At 35.7% G+C, this 16003-nt stretch overlaps 1 protein-coding gene across 4 annotated transcripts in view; it reads left to right on the top strand.

Annotated features, from left to right (window-relative positions):
- The window catches only part of CFAP43 (cilia and flagella associated protein 43), a 122097-nt gene extending 106547 nt beyond the window's left edge, over positions 1 to 15550 (top strand). For all 4 annotated transcript variants that reach the window (XM_045438814.1, XM_045438813.1, XM_045438815.1 and 1 more), the window contains 8 exons: positions 927 to 1015; positions 2614 to 2827; positions 3957 to 4069; positions 5052 to 5211; positions 11728 to 11892; positions 14116 to 14196; positions 14818 to 14971; positions 15161 to 15550. In XM_045438814.1, the coding sequence (XP_045294770.1) occupies positions 927 to 1015; positions 2614 to 2827; positions 3957 to 4069; positions 5052 to 5211; positions 11728 to 11892; positions 14116 to 14196; positions 14818 to 14971; positions 15161 to 15327 (1143 nt within the window). In that variant the 3' untranslated portion in view covers positions 15328 to 15550. The remainder of the gene's footprint in view (positions 1 to 926; positions 1016 to 2613; positions 2828 to 3956; positions 4070 to 5051; positions 5212 to 11727; positions 11893 to 14115; positions 14197 to 14817; positions 14972 to 15160) is intronic.
- Positions 15551 to 16003: the final 453 nt, after the last annotated feature.

Here is a 16003-nt window from a genome sequence, read left to right as displayed (position 1 = left end):
TAAACTCCATATATGAGTGAAATAATATTATATTTGTCTTTCTCTGACTGACGGACTTAGCATTATATCTTCTAGGTCCATCCATGTTGTTGCAAATGGCAAGATTTCATTCATTTTTATGGCTGAATAATATTCCGTTGTATGTATATGATACATCATCTTTATCCATCCATCTATCAATGGGCACTTGTGTTGCTTCCAAAATTTGGCTATCGTAAATAATGCTGCAGTAAACACAGAAGTGCATAATCTTTTTGAATCAGTGTTCTTGTATTCTTTGGGTAAATACTCAGTAGTGGAATTACTGGATCATATGTATGACCAGTAGTTTTGTTTTGTTTTGTTTAAAGTTTAGCCATTTATTTTTGAGAGGGGGGAGAAGGGCCAAGAGAGAGAGAGGGAGAGAGAGAATCCCAACTAGGCTCTGTACTGCCAGTGTGGAACCCAGCTCAGGGCTCGAACCCATGAACTGTGAGCTCATAACCTGAGCCAAAATCAAAAGTCAGATGCCTAACCTACTGAGCCACCCAGGTGCCCCTGACCATTAGTTTTGTAATGGAAAAGAACAGGCTAGAAAAACATATAGAATAGAATAGAATAGAATAGAATAGAATAGAATAGAAGAATAGAATACCTTGCATGTTTTACTTGTAAATATTATTTTGTGAAACTGTAGTTCTGAATGATTTCTAGAACCTTATATGAAGTAGTACTTATAATTCACTGAAGTACTTCGTATTCAAAATAAATCTTTGATAAATCCTTGCATAGTGAGGGGTCACCCTTCAACAAATCTACTTTTTAACCAAATTTTCATAGATTTTTTAAATCAAAGTGATACAATCCTATATTTTGAAGAGTGCTGTCAACAAAGAAAGGGCTTCTGAAGAGAGTTGCAATCCCAGCAATGATATGTCTGTCCTTAGGTTTTGGATCGCAGCTTTAAAAAAGAATTTTCTGAAATTCCCAGTCACCAGGTGGATATACTCTACAAACTTTTTAAACGCCGACCAAGGTTTGTTTCTCCTTTGCTATCACGTTTCTGAGAAAAAAACGTTTGTAAGTGAAGAGGAATATTATTATATTTTGGCTTATTCAGTCCCACTTAGATGGAAATATTCAGTATAACATATTTTATGTGAAAATGTTCACGTGTCTTTATCATAACTCTGGGTTTTTTAAGATTATTCTTAAATCTTAAGGTAAGCAATGAAGAATAATGATTTCATTATTCAAAAAGTGTCTAGGTGAGCATTGTGCTATTTTAGTTCTATGAAAGTAGCACTAAAGTTCCTCTTAAGTTATAGATAGAGTACAGATTTATAGTTTTTCCCAAGATGTGTTCCAGCAAATATGAGGACCTTGTGGTATGAATTGGAATTCATGTAAAAGGCTTCCAGGACAAAATAAGTTCGGGGGAAACACTGGGTTAAAAGAAAAAAAGTTAAACAGTTTCCTTTACTGAAAAACTTCTCAGAACTTGTTTTTGGTCTTTGGATCTCCAAATATAAAAAATAGAATAAGCAGAGTTGTCCAAACTTATTTGGCACTCAGAGCATTTCATGTAATTGTGTTTAAGACAAAGTTTGAAAAATGCCAGTATGTATGATTGAAAATAACCATTATCATAAAGGGTTCTAAAATATCTGTTTTTTATACCGAAAGGAGCATTAGAATTACATTTCACAGATTTCCAAATTTTTACAATTTCCATAGTAATCCATAGAAATCCACAGATTTCCATAATTTTCAAATGTAAGCTAGAAACCATGGAATTTGTTACAAAGGTATAGGCTCATTGTGCCTGAGGTACAGACTCATTCTCTCACCCTTGACGGGTTACATACAACCCCGGGGAATTCAACCTAGCACATGCCTCATATCTTGGTTTCCTTATTTTTAAAGGAGTCAGTCATAGTAAGTCTTGTGAAAAAAGAAGGAAGACTTCCTACATATTGGGAGGCAGCAGTGGAAAAAGCATAAGCTTTAGTGTCGGACAGAATTCGCTTTAAATCCTAATTCTACCATCTATCAGACCTGTGGTCTTAGACCAACAGCTTCTCTCAGACTTTCCTCATTCTAGAGAAAGAAGATAACAATAGTAACTTCACAGCATATTGTACAGCATCTTGATGGTGAGTGGCTGGTACAAATCTTTGTATCCTTCTTTCCTTCCTAGCTACAGCCCAGGGAAACAAAACTCATCTTTTCAGGTAGATTTTAAAGGTGCTTCTTCAGTTGAGTTTATATCTGAAAAATTCCAGGCTAGAGAATATGTGGGACATAACTAGGGAATATCCACACTCCTCTTGGGCTAGACTTCTTCAGGGCAGGTAAAGCTGCCAATGCTGACGATAGTTAGGAACATCAGTAGTCCTGCCAAGGTCATGTCTAGGTGTCCAGGGAGTATGCAAGAAGACCAAAGTAGGTGCTTTTCTCTTTGGAATAGTCCACCAGCCTCCTTCTATTTGGTGGAATAGTCCACCAGCCTCCAAATGTCAAAATAAAGTGTGTTGCAATGTCATATTGATGCTAAGCATTGTACATAATTTAATATTGATTTCTTTTGTGTGAGAATGTGAAAGGTTGATGGGTTTTTATTGGTAATACCAGGATTCAGAAACAGAAAATACACTCAGATACTGCCAGTATTGTGCCTTTTGGAGAGCGACCAGAATCTGGGAAACTGAATAAGGATGCCTTTGCCCAATTAATGAAAGCCATGGATGACTTGGACAATATTAGTAACATGCCAGAAGGCTTGGACCCCTTGGTCTGGGATCATTTCTGCCAAACCAGACGAGCGAAAGTGGAAAATGAACAGAAAGTATATAATAACATTTTATTCCATTTTCACTTCATCTCATTTCAGTGTGCTAATAAATGTAGTTTATGGTGACCTTTGCTTCCAGAAATGCTAATTTTTTAGGTTTTCCTGCTAGGATAGTAGTTAGTAATGTTAGTAATAATAATGAGATAAAATATTAACCTTAGTGGTATTAAGGGCTAAGTATAGGCCTGTATTGTAGGCCCACACTGTCCAAAGTGGTGGTCACTAGCCACATGGGGTTATTGTTTACTTGAAATAATGTGGCCAGTCCTAATTGAGACATGCTATAAGTAGAAAATATACAGAGATTTAGCAGTCTTACTTATGAAAAAGGAATGGAAAATGTCTATATGTTTTATATTCATTACAGGTTGAAATGGTAATGTTTTGGATATATTGTTTTAAATAAAAAAATTAGCAAAATTAATTTCACCGGTTTCATTTCACTTCTTATAATGTGGCTACTACAAAATTGAAAATTAAGTATGTGGCTCACATGTGTGGCTCACATTGTGTTTCCCTTGAAGAGCACCATTGTGGACACAACTTCCCTTCTCCTCTCTATCCCTGGTCTTGAGTTGTCCTCATCCCATTTTGCAAAGATTAGAATTATATTTCACTAGAACCTACTTTATAGTTTTACTAGAATATTTTTTTAATGTGGCAAAGGTAACAATTTGAGGGTATGTTTGAGAGAAGAATTCTTCCTCTTACTGTTTCTTAACCACCCTCTGCCCCCCCACCTCAAAATACCTAAATTCCGTGCCACAAGCATCAGACTGGCATATTTTTGCTAAAGAATCTATGATTTTATATTTTTGTCTGAGATGACGAGAATGAATTTGAAAATAAGATATAAGGAAAATTGTGGTTGCTTGAGTATTTGATTTTCAGTGAGAGGCAAAATTGGATACTTTTCAAATTATTCATGGATGTACCATGTTAAGTTTTAGGTATCTTACATAATGGTGGGAATTTAAAATTTTGTTAATCTCCTAGAAAAATGGGCTTATTAAGGTTTTGTAGCTAAGTTAAAACATGTATGTTTTCCAAAGTTCTTTAAAATGTTTGCTTTTATTCCGAGGGCTGCATATGTACTGAGATGTTTGTGGTTTGGTTCCTTCAGGTAAAGCAGAAAGCAGCTGGCTTAATGGAAATGGTCGCTTTCCTCCGGAGGAGAACTGAGGAGGATGAGAAGTTGCAACAGGAAATTGAAAAAGTGTTCCATGAACGCATTGTGTAATTTGAACCTTTCGTTCATGTTCATTTACACAAAACCTAAGCTAAGGCTAAGTTAGATTGTGTTATCATGGGGGAAGAAAGCCTACTCACTGGTTTACAACTGGCACAGACTGGTCTATCTTGCTGGGCTTTATAACTTCTTTAAAAAGTGCATTTTGTTACAAAAGACTTTACTTCAGAATAGAACTTACCTACACGTTCCATTGCTCTTATTAGAAGTAGGCAAGTTTGGGGAAAATCTTATCATTTTTTAATCTCCTTCCACATAAAAATGCAAAGAACTTGTTTCTGCTAATAAGCACTTTGGGCCTCAAGCCACACAAGCAAACTATGTTGAAAATTAGGCAGATATCCAAGAAATTTCCATGTAAACAACTAACCAGCTAATATATTTTTCTTTAGGAAAGTTTGTTCTATTTTGCTAAGTGATTAGGATACTGTTTTAAGTCCTTACTTCACTTTATCCGAATTTACAAACATTTTGATAAATTCTTCTTTGATGTTCCCAAATTCATCATTATACATCATTTTCAGATCCAGGCTATTAGGAGAAATGTGAATTAGCCAGAAATAGATATAAGTAGCATACAGATTAAATATCGTTAATAAAATATCAGAAGTCAATACACAAAGTCAGAACTTTAATAGATTTGTTATTTGGAAGCATCTCAATTTTCTTCCAAAATAATATTAATCTTTTCTTAATCGTAAAGTATAACTTTATGAATGTATTTCTGTCCATGCCATTCTTTGAGCAGCCCAAGTGTAATTCCTTATCAATAAGAGGCATCATAGAGACCTCCAAGAAAGCTCATCATTGGGAAAAGATTTTCTGCATTAATCTCCAGCAGGTTTTTCTTTAGCTTGAGGTTGAAATTTAAGTTGAAAACTAAGTTTGAATTTTATATTCTCAGATAATAGATGAAATTTGAAATATAAGTATATTTCAACTGCTTACTTTGAAGTCTTTTCAATGTAGATTACAGGAAGAGAAGGTGAGATTCCAGTTGAATTTGACAATCCAAATTCTCCTTAAACAAGGACAAGTAGAGCTGGAAAATTTCCAGTTATTGCTGGAGTATCCTGATGCAATTCTCATCAACAAGAGCATAATTGAAGACTTGAATTGTGTGATTCGGGTAATTATCATTTTTTTAAGAAGAAAGCCAACATATTAGCCTGCTGTACCAAAAACTTTCTCATTATTCTCCCATTTCCATGATAAATCATTTTCATTCTGTTAAATCAGTGATTCCAAACTCTGGCTATACATTAGAATCATCTAAAGAACTTTACAAATGCGTCCAGGCCCACCCCCTAAGCATGGGTATTTTTTAAAAGCTTCCCAGATGATTCTAAAGTATAAGAAGTTTAAAACTACAAGGTTAAATGCTCATTCTAATATGCTATCATTTTGTTAGGCTCAATTTACTCATGTAATGATAATTTTAGATAAGATTAGATCATTGATTTTAGACCTTGCTTATTTTCTAATATAAACATTTAATGTCATAAATTTCTCCCTAAGCACTGTTTTAGCTGCATTCTGCAAATTCTGATATTTTGTGTTTTCATTTTCTTTCCATTTAAAATATTTTCTAATTTCCCATTAACTTCCATGTTTGACTCATGGGCTACTTAGAAATGCTATTTAATTTCCAAATATTTGGGGAATTTGTGCTATTTGGGAATTGTGTGCTAATGTTTCCATGCATTTTACTTTTCCAAATACCCTAAACCGACAATACACTGTTACTATTTTTGCTTTAGATAATTTTCTTTTAGAGTGATGAAAAACAAGAAAAAAGCATTTCATATTTCCTTTTATTTTCACTATTTCAAGAGATCTTTCTTTGTATGGATTAAAGTTTCTGCCTTATACCGTATGTCTTCTGCTTAAAGAACTTTTAACTGAATTGAATTGCAAATCTGCCTGTAATGAATTCTCTAAGTTTTTCTTTGTCTGAAATTGTCTTCGATTCACCTTCATTGTTGAAAGATAGTTTGCTAGGTTCACTGGATTGGCAGGTTTTTTCTCTCTCTTTTTCATTTCCTTTTCTCTTTAAAGGTGTTCATTTTCTTCTGGCTTACACAGTTTCTGACAAGGTGCCTACTATATATTTTTAGATCTTTGCTCCTCTTAATGTAATATGTCTGCCTTTGAGATATTCTCTTTATCTTGATTTTCAGTAGTTTGAACGTATGTCTAGGAGTGTGTGTTATGTGTGTAAGATCCTTTTAACGCACTGTTGAATAATACAGTTTGCTAATATTTTGTTGAGGACTTCTGTATCTCTTTTCATCAAGGCTATGGCTCTGTGGGGTGCTTTGGTGGCTCAGCCAGTTAAGTGTCCAGCTCTTGCTTTCAGCTCAGGTCATGATCTCATGGTTTGTGGGATCAATCTAATCTGCACATCTGACAGTACAGAGCCAGCTTGGGATTCTCTCTCTCCCCTCTCTCTCTTGCCCTCCCCTACTTGTGTTCTCCTTCTCTCTCAAAATAAGTAAACATAAAAAAATAAAAAGATTATGGGCCTGTAATTTTCTTTTCTTGTGGTGTCCTTGTCTGGCTTTGATATCAGGGTAATGCTGATCTTGTAAAATGAGTTGGAAATGTTCCCTCCTTTTCTATTTTTTTAAAGAGTTTGAGAAGGATTGGTATTAATTCTTCTTTGAATATTTGGTAGAATTCACCAGTGAAGCTTTCTGGTCCTGGGCTTTTTATTTCGTTGGGAGGTCTTTTATTCTGATTCAGTCTTTACTTACTATAGGTTTATTCAGATTTTCTGTTACTTCTTGAGTCAGTTTTTGTAGTTTGTGTGTTTCTAGAATTTTTTTCTATTTCATCTAGGTTTATCTAATTTGTTGGCATTCAATTGTTCATAGTATTCTCTTACTATATTCTATAAGGTTAGTAGTAATGTCTTTGATTTCATTTCTGATTTTAGCAAATAGAGTCTTTTATCTTTTTTCTTATTCTAACTAAAGGTCTGTCAATTTTGATCTCAAAGATTTTGGTTTCATTTATTCTTTCTTTTCTCCTATTTTATATTTCATTTCTTTCTGTTCTAATCTTCTAATTTCCTTCTTTCTTCTGGGGTTTAGTTGATTTTGGTGTTCTTTTTCTTAGATTATTGATTTGAGATGATTCTTTTTTTTCTTTGATAATTCTCCTTTTTTAACATAGGTGCTTACAGCTATAAATTTCCCTCTGAGCACTGCTTTTGACGCATCTCATACGTTTTGGTATGTTGTGTTTTCACTTTAGTTTATTTCACAATATTTTCTTTTTTTAATTTTTTAAAATTATTTTTGTTTATTTTAGAAAGAGAGAGAGAAAGTGAGTGTGTGAGTCGGGGAGAGGGGCAGAAGGAGAAGAGAGAGAATCTTAAGCAGGCTCCGTGCTCAGCACACAGTCCAACACGGGGGGCTCAGTCCCATGACCCTGGGATCATGACCTGAGCTGAAATAAAGAGTCAGGCACTCAACCAACTGAGCCACCCAGGCACCCTATTTCACAGTATTTTCTTTTTTTTTAAGTATTTTTCTTAATTTTTTTTAACATTTATTTATTTTTGAGACAGAGAGAGACAGAGCATGAACAGGGGAGGGGCAGAGAGAGAGGGAGAAACAGAATCTGAAACAGGCTCCAGGCTCTGAGGGGTTAGCACAGAGCCCGATGTGGGGCTCGAACTCACGGACCGTGAGATCATGACCTGAGCCGAAGTCAGACACTTAACCGACCAAGCCACCCAGGCGCCCCTTCACAGTATTTTCTAATATATCTTGTGATTTCTTCTTTGACCTATTATTTAATAATGTGTTATTTAATATTCACAAATATGTGAATATTCCATATTTGTGAATCCATATTTGTGAATATTCCAGTTTTCCTTCTGTTATTGATTTCTAGTTTAATTCCCTTGTAGTCAGAACAGATGTTTTGTATGATTTCAATCTTTTAAAATTTGTTAGGATTCATTTTATGGCCTAACATATGGTCTACATTTGAGAGTGTTCCATTTGCACTTGAAAAGAATGTGTATTCTGCTGTTATTGAGTAGTGTGTTCTGTATTTGTCTCTTAGGTCTAATTAGTTTATAGTGTTGTTCAAATCCTCTCTTTCCTTATTGATCATCTGTATACTTGTTCTATCCATTACTGAAAGTAGGATGGTGAAATCTCCTATTACTATCATGGAACTATTTCTCCTTCAATTCTATTGATTTTTGTTTCATATATCTTGGGGCTCTGTGTTTCGAGCATATGTGTTTATAATTGCTGTATCTTCTTGAAGGATTGGCCTGTTATCAGCAAGTAATGTGTTTGTCTGATGTTAGAATAGCCACCCCAGCTATCTTTTGATTACAGTTTGCACAGATGATACCTTTACATCATTTCACTTTCAAGATATTTGTGTCACTGAATCTGAAGTGAATCTCTTCTGGATAGAATATCATTGGATCATTTTTTTAAATTCATTGTGCCTATCTCTGACTTTTAATTATTGAGTTTAATCCATTTACATTTAAAAAACAATTGCTAGTGAGGCACCTAGGTGGCCCAATCAGTTGACTGTCTGACTTTGGCTCAGGTCATGATCTCATGGTTCATGGGTTTGAGCTCCCTGTTGAGCTCCAGCTCAGAGCCTGGAGCCTGCTTCAGATTCTGTGTCTCCCTCTCTTTCTCCCCAGCTTATGGGCGTGTTCTCTCTCTCTCTCTCTTTCTCTCAAAAATAAATAAACATTAAAAAAATAAAAATAATTTCTGGTAAAATAAAAAGGACTTTACTATTTTGTTATTTGTTTTCTATCATATTTTCTGGTTCCTCAATCCCTCCATTATTGCCTTCTTTTGTATACAGTTGACTTTTTGCAGAATACCATTTGATCCTCTTGTCTTTTACTTTTCTGTATACATGTTAGTTTTTCTCTTAGTAGTTACCATAGGGATTGTAATCAACATCTTAGTTTTATAACAAACCAAATTAACACCAACTTAGTTTCAATAAATATACAGAACTACAAAACTCTGCTCCTATACAGGTCTGTCCCTCCTCCTTTATGTTCTTATTGTCATAAACTATATCTTTATGCATTAAGTGTCTGTTATCATAGATTTATAGTTTTGTGCATTTTTCTTTCTTTGTGCATTTTTCTTTTAAATCATAGAGAAAAAAAAGAGTATATACAAACCAAAGTACAATAATACTTTTATATCTACCTTTGTAGTTACATTTTTAATTTAGTTTTTTTTTGGTTTTTGTTTTTTATTCTTATGGCTTTGAGTTACTGTGTAGTGCCTTCTCATTTCAGGTTGAAGGACTCCCTTAGCACTTCTGGTACAGCAGGTCTAGTAATGATAGACTCCCTCAGCTTTGTTTTCTCAGAGCATTCTCCTTCATATTTTGTTGTTAGTGTAGTCGCAAAAATCATTATCAAAATTGCTGATGGATTCAATGCAAACGGTAAAGAGAAGAATCAAGAATAAATCCTAAAACATTGGCTTTTGAGCAACTGAGTAGATGATGGTGTGATTAACTGACATGAGAAAAAAAACAGGAAGCATATAGTTTTGCCTGGGACATAAAACAAAGAGTTTTGGCCTTTGCTAAACTTGAGATGCACATAAAACATTCCAGTGGAAATATTACTGGACAGAATTAAGGGCTGAGATATAAATTTAGGAGTGTTCTATATATAGATCATGTACAGGTAACTATATATGGATTATTACCTATAGACATTTACAAATGGATAGTTTAAGGCATGAGAGTGCTTGAGACCACCTAGGAATGGGTAGATAGAATACAGAGTTTGGGCCAGTGCCCCAAGTCTAACTTTGATAGATCTAGCAGAGAAGGAATCATGTAATGAAACTGAGAAGGAGCTGCCAATAAAGAGGAAACCTGAGGGGCACCTGGGTGGCTCAATGTCGAGCTTCTGCTCAGGTCACGGTCTCACAGTTCATGAGTTTGAGCCCCGCGTTGGGCTCTGTGCTGACAGCTCAGAGCCTGGAGCCTCCTTCGGATTCTGTGTCTCCCTCTCTGTCTGCTTATCCCCCACTTGCACTCAGTATCTCTCTCTCTCTCTCTCTCAAAAATAAAGATTAAAAAAAAATTTTTTAAATAAAGAGGAAACCTGAAAACCATGAAAAAATATCTCCAAGGACAAGGGACTTGTGCACTATGTCAATTACTTGACAAGAGCAGTCTCAGTGGAAGTTTGGGGCAGGGGCTCAACTGGCCAAGGTTAAAAAAATAATATGAAATGAGGTTGTAGAGACAGTGACTATAAATAAATCTTAGAAAAAAATTGATCAAAGGAGAGTAGAGAGGAGATGTGGTAGCTCCACAGCAGTGTTTCTCAACCTTGGCACTACTGATATTTTGGGCCGGGTGATTATTTGTTATGGAGAGATGTCCTGTGTATTGCACAAAGTTTAGTGGTATCCCGGCATCTACCCTCTAGATTCCAGTAGCAACACCTCCCTCCAGTTGTGTCCGCCAAAATTTCTCCAAACATAATTTAATTTCCCCTGGTGGGGCAATATTTCCAACATTTGACAAACACTGCTCTGGAGAAATTCCTGAACTAAATATTTTGGAGCTGTTATGACAAGATCAAGGGTATGATCATGGGAGTTGGGTGGCTGAGTGAGATGGAGAAAAAATCATTGATAGTGAGAAATTCAAGGAATTGAGAGGCCAAGTAGTGATTAGAAGATGAAAATAATTTTTAAAAAGAGGAGCAGGTAGTATAGTATAATATAGTGCCATGAACTTTATAAAGCTAAGTTTTTGAAGAAGAGAGGAAAAATACAAAATGTTAACTGATGGAGCTCTTGTACAAATTAATTTAAGAGACATAATAGTTTCACTATTAGCAATCTGGAAGAACAACTTCATGAAAATATTCCTGAACTTCAATGTAGGCAATTTGAAGTGAAGGGCAAAATATCTAGGTATTTAAAAATATTTAGCTCATCCAATTGTATTTTATTTCATCTCATTTCATTTGCTTTTCCACTAGCTACCAACTGGATATTGTTGTCCCTAGCTGCATTAAACTACAATCTTTTTTAAATTTTTTTAATGTTTTTTATTTATTTTTGAGGCAGAGACAGAGCATGAGCAGGGGAGGGGCAGAGAGAGAGGGAAACACAGAGTCCGAAGCAGGCTCCAGGCTCTGAGCTGTCAACACAGAGCCCGACGCGGGGCTCAAACTCACAAGCCAAGAGATCATGACCTAGCCAAAGTCGGACGCTTAACCGACTGAGCCACCCAGGTGCCCCTAAACTACAATCTTTTATCTATAGTGTCGAGAAGCAGGGCAGAGAGTAGGGGTGCCAGTGCATACAGACTGGTAGATTGGTGATAACAGAAAGATCTCCCGCCTAATTTTAACATATAAAGTAAACTGGCTATGCTATTCAAGTATATTTTATAATCCTTTCTGTGTAGTACCTATAAAGCTTTTTAGTGATCAGATTTTGCCCAAGAAGTAATTTTTAAATATCTGCTACATTTTTAAAAGAAGATAGAATTATCTCTGTGGTCCAAGTGTTTTCTAAGAATAGCATTCAGCTTCAGATATTCTGTATTCTGTCTGCGGAGTCCTATGAATATCAGAATGTACTTTTTTTTCCCCCCCAAGGCTCAAGGACAAAAGAAAGTTGCTAGCATGATGGAAAGTAAAGATGTCCACAAAGGAATATTTCAGATTGAGTGGGAACATAAGAAAATGGAGATGGAAATGGAAGATCTAAATCAGAAGGCTTGGGATATTCAGATGCTATTTTTTTCCAGAGATCGTCAAAAGGTAAGCTCTCCTGGCCCCACTACGTAATTTTACTTTCATTCATTAATGTATTCATTCATTCAAACAGTATTCAATAGGAAGTCTCTGTAATATCAAACATATTCTAAGCCACTAGTTTTTCATGATGTGTATGAATTCTTTTTCTTCCAAGTATTTCCTAATTATCAAACCCAGTGTTCTTTTCCCCAGTCATCACCATCCCTCAGCTGTCTGTAGCATTTGACAATCTTTATTGCCCATTCCTTTGGCTTTTTTCATCTCTATTTTCTGCTGTTTTTTTCTTCCAACATGTCAGGCTGCTCTGCTTCTTTTGCTGACTTCTCTTTTGCTTCTCTTAAATATAGCTATTTAAGACGATGCTTTTAGTTTGGTTTCCTTCCATGCTCTCTCCTTTGATGGTCTCAATTTTTCTAATTTCAGTGATCCCTTCTAAAAGTCCGATCCAAGTTCTCTGTTCCTGAACTCTCTGAGTTCTATTTCTGCCTTCCCACCTCCCAACAGCAGCTCTTTATTTTTATTTTTTTTCAACGTTTACTTATTTTTGGGACAGAGAGAGACAGAGCATGAACGGGGGAGGGGCAGAGAGAGAGGGAGACACAGAATCGGAAACAGGCTCCAGGCCCTGAGCCATCAGCCCAGAGCCCGACGCGGGGCTCGAACTCATGGACCGCGAGATCGTGACCTGGCTGAAGTCGGACGCTTAACCGACTGCGCCACCCAGGTGCCCCCCAACAGCAGCTCTTTAATTAATGTGCTTATTTCTGTTCTTTTCAACCACTTACTCAGGCTTGCAGTTGTAGTCATGTGTGATTCCCCTCTCCCCTGTCTTCCAAGTCTGGCCTAGTTTATCTCTTTATTCCTTCATTCTCTATCCCTACTGCCTTTGCACTTGCTCAGTTTTTCTTTTCCATGATTTACACTATTGTATAATAACCTCCTAACTGGTCTCTTGACCTTGGGGATTTCTCTTATTTAATCTCTACTGTATGCTGCTGTCAGATTAATACTGCTATTTACCTCCAATAACATTACTACTCTCCTCAAACATTTAAAAAAAATTTTGGGGGCGCCTGGGTGGCTCAGTCGGTTGGGTGGCCGACTTCGGCTCAGGTCATGATCTCGCAGTCCGTGAGTTTGAGCCCCGTGTTGGGCTCTGTGCTGACGGCTCAGAGCCTGGAGCCTGTTTCAGATTCTGTGTCTCCCTCTCTCTGACCCTCCCCCATTCATGCTCTGTCTCTCTCTGTCTCAAAAATAAATAAACGTTAAAAAAAAATTTTTTAAATTTTTTTAATGTTTATTCATTTCCTGAGCGAGAGAGACAGAGTGCAAGCAGGGGAGGGGCAGAGAGAGAGGGAGACACAGAATCCAAAGCAGGCTCCAGGGTCTGAGCTGTCAGCACAGAGCCCAATGCGGGGCTAGAACTCACGAACCATGAGATCATGACCTGAGCAGAAGTCAGTTGCTTAACCGACTGAGCCACCCAGGTGCCCCTCTGCTCAAACATTTTAAACTGCAACTTCTTACCTGGCAAATGAATTATGAAATCTTTGGGTCAATGTTCCACATCCTTCAACCCTACTTTTCAAATTCATTCCCACTGTTCCTTTTATACATTAGTATTCTTAAACCAGACTAGTTAATATTTTCTAGGATTTTACCTCTGTGCCTTTGTTCACTACTGATTTTTTAACCTCGAATATCTTTCCTCAGGTTTTTCACATCCCAAATTTATTTTCAAGGTCTAGTTTAAATGCCACCTGCCCATGAAGCTTCTGGATTTCCCCAGTCCAGAAAAACCACATCCTTTCTCAAACCGCCTTTGAATTTGCAAGTCATTTTATCTGTTTTCTGGCAACCTATTCATATCTACATGTTCTTTTTTTCTTGAAGGCTAAGGTCATGTTATCCATCTTTGTATCTCCCTTAGTATCTTTAACTGAAACAATATTAATATATGACTCAAATGAGATACTTAATAAATATTTGGTGAGTTGAATAAGTGAACGAGAAAATAAACTCTAGGTATCTGTAATTATTAGCATACAGGTAAATATATCAATAGCTAAATACAAGTAAATATTATAGCACAAAAGTCAAATAAATCTTGGATAATTTTTATGACAATAGTAACTTTCAAAAATAAGAACTTTTTATAAATTTATCTATTGAAAGAATAGAGAAAAATATACTTACATATATTGTGGGTTTTTTTTCTTCTCCAAGTACCTAAATGAACCAAACTATGAGACTCTGATTGCCATTCAGATTGGAATAATGGAGCAAACCATTGCTGTTTTAGATAAGGTAGGTCTGAAAGATATTGATCATTATAATCCCAATAGTTGTGAATCATTTGAACACAGTAATAATGTTCAAAATCATGATTTCAAACATAACCTAATAAAACCTAATAAAATAAAATCAAAACAGATCTTTTACTGACATTCAGGATATAATTAGAGGCCCCTGAATAGTGTCTTTATAACCATAACAAGTATGGTAGACTGAAGTACTTCTTTTAATATTAGAAATAACCCCTTGGGAGATATCTGAGTGTATATGAATTTCCAATTTCACAGAAGTGTTAATAGTCTCTCCTTGGCATAACTTTTTTCATAACTGCTTAACAAATGCTGTTTTGATTGTATAGCATATATAAGATGGAAACAAAGTCATCTCAAGGCTATATGGGATTTTTTAATCTCTCATTTTCAAGAATATACAAGATTTTTTCCTAGAATGTGGTATTAAAGTACCCTTCTATCTTTAAACAAATAATTTAATTAACTACTATGTGCAGGCATAATGTAGGCAGTAGGGATATGGTGATAAGATGATATCTTGATGATAATGAATTTAAATTTTAAAAATGTCTTTATAAAATACTCTTTTTCAAAATTATTTTCATGGGGACAAAAATTCCAGACCCACAAAAAGAATATGGAAAACTGCAAAAAACTACTAAAAAAGCTGGGAAGGTACAGCAATCAAAAAGATATAGCAAATTATACTCTGAGCTGCAATTTACGAGAAGAGCTGGTGGCTGTCTCAGAGAGAAAGGACATCTGTAATGCAATAGGTAAGAATTGTTTCTCTTTAATCAACTGTAGGTTTCTTTAAAAGTAATCACTATTCCTGAATTCTGGTCACTGGTTATCAAGCTGCCAGCATTTCTTCCACAGGGTTAACTGATTCTGAGTGCTGTTTCTGTATTTGAAAGTTTAAATGACAATCCAACTAATTCTATTCTTCATTTTTGGGGGGATAGGGTCTCAACTGACTTGTGAAAAGATTGCCAAAGAACAGTATGAAAACATGATGCATCAACAAAAGTTAACAAATATTTCAAAACAACAAGCTGAACAGATTTCAATACTGCAGGCCGAAGTTGAACGATTAAGGATGAAGACATTTCCTGCTCTTGTTCAAATGTAAAAATGCTGGTGGGAAACAAGACAGACAATCAATCATTTAAAAAATAGTTTCATTTGATTAAAATGATTTCTTTTTCTCCCATATCAGGACATTTAAGTAGAGCTTCTTCTTAGTTTCATTTTTTAATAGCAAATTATTTAATTTTAGCCTTCATTATTATAAAAATTTTTGTCTTCCACGAATGTGTAAAATATCATGAATTGCTTTTGCTCAAGAATGAACTGAAAATATTCAAGATCTATTTTACTATTTAACTCATTTAGGCTTAATTTTGGTCATAAATACAAAAAATTTTTAGCCACTACTGGCATTTGTAACTTTATGAAATTACCAGAAAACTTATGAGTTAATGGATGATTTTCATACTTTTCTGTATTAAGTTTTCTTCAGCAAGGATTTATGTAATCAGAAAAAAAAATTACCAGGGGGCACCTGGGTGGTTCAGTCGGTTTAGTGGCCAACTCTTGATTTTGGCTCAGGTCATGATCTCACGGTTGTGAGATAGAGTCCTGCATCGGGCTCCATGCTGCGCATGGAGCCTGTTTGGGATTCTCTCTTTCCCTCTCTCTGCTCCTCCCCTATTCTGTCTCTCTTGCTCTCTCTCTCTCAAAATAAATAAGTAAACTTTTGAAAAAAGAAAACAACTATCAGAACATATAAGATCATTCCCTATTCT

The sequence above is a fragment of the Leopardus geoffroyi genome, chromosome D2 (assembly GCF_018350155.1).
Source record: "Leopardus geoffroyi isolate Oge1 chromosome D2, O.geoffroyi_Oge1_pat1.0, whole genome shotgun sequence".
Lineage (NCBI taxonomy): Eukaryota > Metazoa > Chordata > Mammalia > Carnivora > Felidae > Leopardus > Leopardus geoffroyi.
Note: the sequence above shows the minus strand (reverse complement) of the source record. Positions and strands in the feature narration are given on the sequence as shown.